The 9,336-nt window shown below is 31.1% G+C and overlaps 1 protein-coding gene across 1 annotated transcript; it reads left to right on the forward strand.

Annotated features, from left to right (window-relative positions):
* The first annotated feature begins 7,889 nt into the window (after positions 1–7,889).
* Positions 7,890–9,128, forward strand: LOC133780480 (uncharacterized). Its single transcript, XM_062220198.1, has 3 exons — positions 7,890–8,166; positions 8,549–8,678; positions 8,789–9,128. Exons 1-3 carry the CDS (start codon positions 8,144–8,146, stop codon positions 8,990–8,992), a joined length of 357 nt encoding a protein of 118 aa, XP_062076182.1. The 5' UTR covers positions 7,890–8,143; the 3' UTR covers positions 8,993–9,128.
* Positions 9,129–9,336: the final 208 nt, after the last annotated feature.

The raw sequence follows: 9,336 nt of genomic DNA on the forward strand, positions 1-9,336 counted from the left end.
AGATATTATAACACATTTTTCGTATTATTTTAATATTTAGATAAGTTTAAATTCTCATAATATATTCATTTATATAACACTAATTTATTCTATTATATTTTTATTTTTATTTATATAATTAAAATTAACTTTCTAATATATACTAGCATCATCAAATGAACTTGATTTTCAAATAACAAAAAGTAAAAACATTCAACATTGTATTAACAATCCACAAATTAGTTTAAAACATCAACACTGTCATCAACAACAAAATGTTCTTTAAGTATTCAAGTAGTCTTAAATATTCAACATATTTAAAAGTTACTACTTTCAGCACAAAATATTCTACAGCTGCCAACAAAACGCCTTCAAAATTAAGTATCATTTTCTATTTCGCTTGTCACATCTGCAAAATAAACAAAGAAATATTTTATTGTTATTATCTAGCATAACAAATTACTTCAAGAAAAATGCTATGGAAATTATTTCCAAGAGAGGACACCACATACAAAATAATGAATTCACAACTACACCAAAGCAAACAAAGAAACCAAACACTATACTTTTTTTTTACAAAGGTCACATGGCCTTTTATTATACTGTAAGTATGACAAAAATATGAATTGTCACTACCCCAAACCTATTTTTTTTTTTTTGTCAACAATAAAATAAGGGGCCAAAACATGATTAGAATGGTAAAATGAGACACTTGAAAGTTAAAGGGGCCAAAGTTAGAATGGTAGTGCATAAAAAAATAGGGGCAATGGAGACCCGAGTATATCCACAACAGCAAAAAACCCACAGCCAACAGCAGATCATAAAAAGTTCTGTAATGCTCTTTTTTAATGTAAAACGAATGTCTATAGTATACACTTTTAAAGTCTAGGTATGCAGTATGCACCTTACAAATGAATTATTTACTAATCCATGAACAATTTTAAAAAGCTTAATGGAAGTTTGCCTGAGAACTAATGAGACAAGATACGGGGAAAAAAACTAAATTAATAAATTCAATACCTTCCAAAAGCCTCCCCACCAAAACCTATATAAAAAGTTACAAGAGACAGAAAAAGTAAAAGGGAATTAGACGCATGTACAAAAAGTATCATAAGAAACTCAAGTTAACATAGCAACTGATGTAATTCCATTCCAGCCATGTACTTAATAATATTGTCTGTTCCTTATAAAGTCTATAATACAAATACATATTTATATGTATGCTTACCTTCCTCCAAGGCTACTGTTTACTATTTAATGCTTTTAACACTTTTAACAGCCATGGCTTTGACTTCTGAGATTCTTTAACCCAACATTCTTGGAACCTGCAAAAGGTATAAAAATAATGATGTAACCTTTATCAGTTAAATTCTATTGACAAGAAACTATCAGGTACGAATGACTGCATACTTAGCATTCAGTGTTTTGTTCTATCCCAAGTATCTAACTTCCACACTTCCTTCTCTATTATTGGTCTTTGATATGCATGTTGCATAAGGGGATTCATCCAATCAAAGAATGTTCTTGGTAAAAGAAAACACAGCCGAGATATGAATTAATAGATACAACATGAAAGAGGAATGATCAGCAGATGCAAACAACTGTAGGACAGATGAAGATAGAATAAGCTCTGCCTCACTGTATATTTTACTCCATGGAGAAGCAGAGATTAGTTCAAAATATGTCATAGGTAAATCATATCAACTTGTAATTCACTTGTTGCAGAGATAAATTTATTGAGTTATGTTTTCTTTTGTGTGGTATAATCTAACTAATAACTAGTATTTAAGGATATTTTTTAGCTTATAACTTTAGTCCATAAAATTTGATAAAGCAACTAAATTTTTTGCTTTTAATGATTACAAAAATGAACAAACCAAAATCTCTTAAGGGATTTTATTTAAAGGTATGTTTGACTTTGAAGGGTGCAATAAGTGATGATGAACTTTATTTAATATTATCAAGTACAACATGTTATAAAGTGATATTCCTAATAATATTATTCAAGGGGAAAGAACAACCAGAGAGTAAAAGAAACAGTGAAAACACAAAATTGTAAACAGTGAAAACACATAATTATATTAATTTGGTTAGTTTTTCATTCTTTTCTAGCATATTCAAGTTTTAATGCCGATTGTTTGTAATGAGCAGACAACAGAAAAATCCATAACTAAACGAGTTAAAGAAAAGAACAATGCAAAGTGAAAACTATGCTCCACACAACATCTAAGATGAGCAGCAGTTACAAAGCATTCTTCTTATCCTTGAAAAATACATTGGCAAGGGCATTGAAATAATAGTGCCACAATTTGTAAATCTCTTCAGTTTAAGCAACAATTTAAATAACTAAGACATAGAGAGATGACCTTGTATGTGTTAAATATAATCTCCCTGAACTTTACCTTATCTTTCGAAATTTTCTTCTTCTCGTAACCCCATTTCCTGGCCAACTTCAGAGCTGTTTCTACACCTTCAGCACCAGTGTTCATAGGCAGCACCATGTCATATCCGAACATTTCTGTTAGACGCTCAGCAAATATTGGAAATTTATCATTATGGAATGCTCGAGAGATAAGGGTGAGCCTTTCTGCCTGTTCTTGTAATGCTTTCATGATTTTTGGATTACAATGTCCCTACAGCAAGAAGTTATGAAATCAAAACCCATAAAAGCTCATATGAAAAACACAAACGGGCACTTGTCATTCATATAAATTCGATTGAATTGAATATCAATAAATTTCCTACCTTACATCTTCTATGAATTTGCATTTCCTTGCGATAGAGAAAAAAGAGCAATCGTCACAGTAATAAGCAAGTTGGCAAATGGAAAATAATTGAAAAGAAAAAAAGAAAGAACATTGAAATATGAATAGATAAAAAGTTGCACCAGTGGCTCAGATAGAAACAAATTCAGTCATCAAGTAACAAATATATACATGACAACACAATTTCCCAACATTTTCTACCTGATTAACTACGGAATAAGCAGAGAGAAAGTCTAGATACCGTTTGCCTTCAGGATCCCATATACATGATCCCTTTGTCTGAGAGAACACAACTGGTATTGGGTGATAGCTGCATTTCAACAGCTAAAAACTCTTAGACAAGTATTGTATTAGCATTTAGAAACAGCTGCTCATTAGGTTGCTCTAGCAGAAGAAATTCAATACAAGGAAAACTATACACAAGATAATGTAAGTGCAAACTTCAGAACATCAAAATGACACAAGTTGAACAACATCAAAAGTAAAGTTTCTCTCTCTATCGCTCTCTCTCTCTCTCTCTCAAACAAAGATTTGGCACTCGTACAAATAAAACCCAAGACCATTGTCTTTTACTGAATAGCTTTTATATATTATAGATTTTTAGATTGACAAACATTAGGATCATTTTTGGACCCCCACACCAATACAGAGACCCACCACATTCAGAAAAACAGAACATCCCACCACACATTCAGATTAACATAATATAGAACCAATGAACAACCAAAAGAGAAAAAGGGTCTTCTCAGTTCATATTTTTTGTTACAAATGATCAAAAGCTAGGTGAAAAACAGAGATAACAATTTAAGAGTGGAAAAATGTCTGAACAAGATAATATAACCAAATATTAGTACAAAACTTGCAAATAAATACCAAATGAAAATGAAATTGCATCGAATTAGGGTAACAAAAGCAATAATAGACAACTCAGTTACATTACAGTATCCAGAAAATGAAATTATATGTATTACATGTATAGAATACAGTACATAGTACAGCAACACTTAAAGTGAAGGATACAATTCTACAGGAAAGTTTGTAAAATATATTCAAGAACTACTTTAGACAAATATATCTTGGGAGAAGAAAATCAAGAAAATGAAATGAACAGCCTCTACAGTATCAAGGCATTGTATGAAGCCTATGAAATAACTTATGCTTAGGAGGTAGTGGTACAACCATAGATTATTTATATTAAATGGAACATATTCATATGCGCATCAAGAGCATGGTGTTCCCATACAAAATGTTAACTTCTATATTAAAAATACTTACAAGAATTAAACGATTTTTATGGTAGAGATTGAAGCCATGGATATTGACATTTGGAGCCTCTTTAAGAAACCCAATAGTTGTTATAATTTGACCCTGAATAATGAGAGAAAGAAGTTCAAGTTAAACTAAAGAGCCGCAAGTACCAACAGAAATTATGAACTAATAGCATCCTGGAAATCATTGAAACATGATGAAGACAACTGAAACAACACAATATAACAAACCTCAACAGCTCCTACATTCTAAGGTTTATACACAATAAATTGTGGAAATTTGAGATCATTAGCGATATTTTGATGTTCCACAACTTCCCCCCTAAGTATTATTCCGAAACTTGCTGGTATTCGCAAATACAAGATGGATAAGTAAACCTGAAGGAACAATAATACTGTAGTAAAAATTTTGATTTCTGATAACTTATTCACTCAAAAGTTTTTCAACCACAGGCCTTTGTTAACGAAATTCAAATTTAATTTGATAGGATTTGTTTTATTTGTATTTATCTGTTCGTTGCATTTGATATTTTAATCCTGTTTCTCCCAAGGGAGAATCAACTCCACCACCTATGCTTGTGCCTAGACAACAAGAGTACCCAGTCTACTTTAAAAGAAAAAGTTCTCAAGCAAACAATTACCAATGTTTAAAAATGAAGTTTTGAGGCAGAAAAAAAATGCACCAAGGCGTGCACCTTGCTTAGCAAAGGTGAGGCGTACGCCTCACTGTAGTGAGGCGCTGAGTTGGGGCTGCTGAGGCAAAAATTGAGAGAGGTGTAAGCCTCAGAGGTGTATTTTTGTAATGGGTTTTTTTATGACCAAAAATGCCCAAAATCAAATTTAAACAGAACTAATCTAAATAGGCCCAAAAAACTGATAAGAAGTTTGTTCTAGGATAGTAGAATCTAGAATTCTAGTACTAGAAACAAAAGTTAACTTTATTTTACAAATTTAGATAATTTATGAGATATTTATGTTTGAATTTTACAAATTTAGATAATTTATAAGATATTTATGTTTGAGTTTAATGATACATTTTATGGTATGTTTGAGTTTAATGATATATTTTATGGTATGTTTGAGTTTAATGACATTTCATATTATATGTTTGAGTATTATAAGACACATTCATCTTACTTAATATCTTTAGGTGTTCTAAACATATTTTTTTTAATTAAATATTTGAGGCTTATGCCTTAATGCACCTTGAGGTGTAAAAGCGGTATTTTAAACATTGATAAGTACATTATGAATCCTATTCAAAGTCAAGAAGATGAACCAATGGTAAAATCTCATTCACCAATCTAATCATATCCATGATTTAGATAAGCCAATAGCAATTAGAAAGGGAGTTAAATCTTGTATCCAATATTCTATTTCAAAAATTTCTCTTGGAGCACTAAGATATCTTTTGAGAACGTAATCTCTGAGTAAAAAGGGTATTTTTAATTAATCTACTCCCAAAGATCTATCTGTACAAACCTTCCAATTTCTTGTAGGCAAGCTTGTCTTATCGGCATCTATAGCCAAGCTTGAGGGTGAGTGTTGACGAAATTCAAATTCAAAGTTAATTAGATAGGTGTTTTATTTTTATTGATCTGTTTGTTATTCTAATCCTATTTTTTTATAAAATTTGTTCATCACATTGTAAAGTTATTTAAAGAATCTCGTCGTCATTAGCCCATAAGTTGTAGACAATAACTTTTGTGCCTTGAGACCCAATGTCATCAAACTATCATAAGATCAAAGCTAATATAAGCAAGTTAGAAAATAGAATGATAAACACATCACTTTGCACAGCAAACATTTTCAGTATAATTGTATTTGTATGGCAATATGTCCTTTTATTATTCACACTAACACATGAGTAATTCATTTAGATGCTAAAGGCTACTGTATGTAGTTTACTGGCCAGGTCAGTCAACTAAAGGCTACTGTATTAACATGAGGCACAATATATGTAGTCTAAGCTAAACCCATGATATTCCTCCACGAGAAAATAGTTTATTGACAAAGTTATGACAAAGTTATACATATTCTTATTCATTTCCATTTATAAAAATAATATGACCATATTAATAAGGAAAGCATCTCAGAAGATTAGAACCAAAGTTATATATAATATAATATAATTTCCTCTCAACAATGGCCTAGATAGATACCATACAAGAATAAGCAACAAGTTTTGCTATTTTATTGATATGAATCGTGGTTTTTTAAATACCATTTAGCAGAGGTTTATTATAGTATTAGTATAATATATATACATACATATAGATATATGGTATGTCATTAAAAGGGTTTTTTTAATACCTTGGTGATGGTAGGCCACCATTTTGTGAGTGACCTTATGCAAAGTGATGCTGCAAAGGCAAGTCTTTTCAGCTGAGTAACATCATACGCCCCTCCCAGCTTTGGATCAATCAGTTTTTCAATTTCTCCTTGTTTCAATGTTGGTTTGGCTTGTTCAATTCATAATTAACAATTATTAAATTCAGTTCAATTACATGTGCTAAAATATTTTGTTACCTCTAAGGAAAGTCTAACACCAAGACAAAACTCCAATATTAGACATTTACCAAAACAATATGGCAAATTAGTAATATAATAAATCATGTGGCAACTTTTTTATTGTATAATCATAAGGAAAAAATGGGACTTTCTTTCATTACCCTAGTGTGTAAGCTCTGGTGAGAACCATCTACTGGCTTCATGCCTAAAATGATTTCTAATAGAAAAACTCCAAAGGCAAACACATCTGTTTTCTCAAGGCAATTTTAATGTAGCTAGTTTAATCTAATCTCAAGATGCAACTTCTTAAATTTGAAGTTTCCTTCTCAATTATGAGTTATGTTTCTCCAAGGATGCGGGACATGAACACAAAAGGTTTACAGGAGTAACACAACATGTATTCAAAGGATTTTTACTATGGAGAAATCCTTCAAAATGAGCCAAATGGGTTTTGTTTCATGTCTCAACATTTCATCATGTAACTTCAATTATGCCAATGTAAACATGCTCATATTTCTTATTTTAAAATCATAAATTCTGGTATCTTATGGGCTATCTCCTCAAAGTTTAAACTAACAATTGGAGATTTCCTAGTTCATCAATTATGGTTTGTACATCTCCCAACTAGAGTAGGCTATCCACAAACCCAGATTAGCTGTTTGCCTAATGCACCAATGATTTTCAAAAAAACAAACACTTATCACCTATATAAAATCCAAAACAACCCAATTCAACAACATATTAAAAATGAATAAGAAAGAAAAAAAGAAGGGAGATCCCTAAACTCGTATTAGCTATTTTTCCCAATGAAGCAAAACAGCCATAACATAAATCATTAAATTTTCAACCAAGCAAACATTTTTCAAAAATTCAATCATAGAAAGGACAAAGATGAATGAAAATCCAAGACAACCCAATTCAGTAAATCACTCAATCATCACAAAACACCAAAATACCAAACGAGATTAGAACAAACCCAGCTAAGTAATCAATATAGTGAGAGGAAGAGAGAGATTTATTGTACAAAAGTTGTTGGTCCACAAACGGAAGAACTTCCTGGCGAAGAGGGTCAAGCAACAACACCTCTTCAGCTGTAACTATTGCCTTAATAAATTCTAAATTAACCACCATGGCCTTCTCTCTTGCTGCAAGACAAATATAGCAAATATACTTATACAATTTATCATAACCAACTACCATACATAATTAATATACAACTAACAAAGAATCAGATACCAGGGCTCATCGATTCTTTAGCTACTTTTGACTAATTGGACTGCAAAGCTATAACTTAGGCAGATTTCATTAAAGTGAGGGGAATGGGCAAGGTGAAAGAGAACAACTCCAAAACAGTTTCTTCTGAAATTGTTCATATAAATAATCTGTAACTACATTAAATTTTCAAAACTAGAAGACATATATATATATATGGAAAAGTTCTCAATGGGTATTACCCACACATGGGTACCTAGATAAATGTACAAATATGCTGACATGGCATGTAGGTGACTTGGTACATCAAGTTACCAACAAGTAAAGATTCTTTTTTTTTTTGCATAGATTCTTTTTTTTTTTTTTGCATTAATTTCGAAATTGGCTTTTTTTTTTTTGTCATTAGGAATGGTGATTCCAACCAATAAGAGGTAAGCTCTCTTTTCAAAAAATTAGGGTTTCATAATAAATGCAAAAAAATTAGGGTTTAAAAATTGAATTAATTTATATATCTCATTGCTTAAACTCTCTATTCTTCTTCTTGTTCTTCTTCTTCTTCTTCTTCTTCATTCAAAGTAAAAAAATAAACATAAAAAAATCAGAATTGCACCATGATTTCGTGAGCATGTGAAGGAGAGAAAGAAGAAAAAAAAGCGTGTGGGGAAAAAATAGAGGGGGAGAGAGAGAAAACGCATGGGAGTAGAGGGGAAGGGGATGAAGAATAAAAGAAATAGATCTAAGGATTTAGAAGGAAGGGTTGGGAAAGAAGAGACAATTTTTTTATGATAACTCATTGTCTCCTAATCGAATCAGGTCAAAATTGCTTTTAGATCGCGCTCGTCGGTATAGATCTCCTATGAAAAGTTTGGAGTCGTCCTCTTCAATGTTCGAAAGTAGAACTCGGCGTTGTCTTCATAGTGAGTCTTATTGTTCTTTTTGTAAGGTAATATCTTCATATTTATATATGTGTCTATGATTGAGATCTCATTTTATGTTTATGTTAGAACACTTCGATTATATTTTTCTAAAATATTTTTTCTATTTAAAAATTAGGAATACGAAAACCATGTATGTGTAGATGAGGTAGACCGTGATGTTCCTATCCCACCATGGAGTTTTGTCATACCTGATGAAGATGGTGATGCAATAACCATTAATATACCATCAGATGTAAACAAAGGGAACCTTCAAATTCCAGACCATGTAAAATGTGTATGTATTATTTTTTATTATTATTATTATTTTAATTATTTTTGAAATTTTATATTAGTTTATTTTTTACAAGTTGGGGTGGCAAAAGTAAATGCTTTGCTCACAATGGTTGTTGGTTTGCAAAATATTTTGGTTACAAAGATCCTTGAATCTAGAGATAGGTTAAATGGTTCAAATAATATTATCCATCAACTTCTTCGTCATCTGGTTGGTATATCTTAATTAATTTCATAATTTTATAGTATGAAACATTATCTGGTTGGTATATGTTTATCTAATTTTATTTATTTATTTATTGTTTTGTACAGCAACTATGTGAAGCATCTCAAATATCTGAAGACCATAATCAAGATATCATTGATAGTAGCAATGTAATCAATAAATAGGGA

Source organism: Humulus lupulus, chromosome 5 (assembly GCF_963169125.1).
Source record: "Humulus lupulus chromosome 5, drHumLupu1.1, whole genome shotgun sequence".
NCBI classification, from domain to species: Eukaryota; Viridiplantae; Streptophyta; class Magnoliopsida; order Rosales; family Cannabaceae; genus Humulus; species Humulus lupulus.

Coding starts and splice junctions, on each gene's coding strand:
- LOC133780480 (XM_062220198.1), top strand. CDS start 8,144: ATGGTGATTCCAACCAATAAGAG. Junction 8,167..8,548: donor GTGATTCCAACCAATAAGAG/GTAAGCTCTCTT, acceptor TAATCGAATCAG/GTCAAAATTGCTTTTAGATC. Junction 8,679..8,788: donor CTTATTGTTCTTTTTGTAAG/GTAATATCTTCA, acceptor TTTAAAAATTAG/GAATACGAAAACCATGTATG.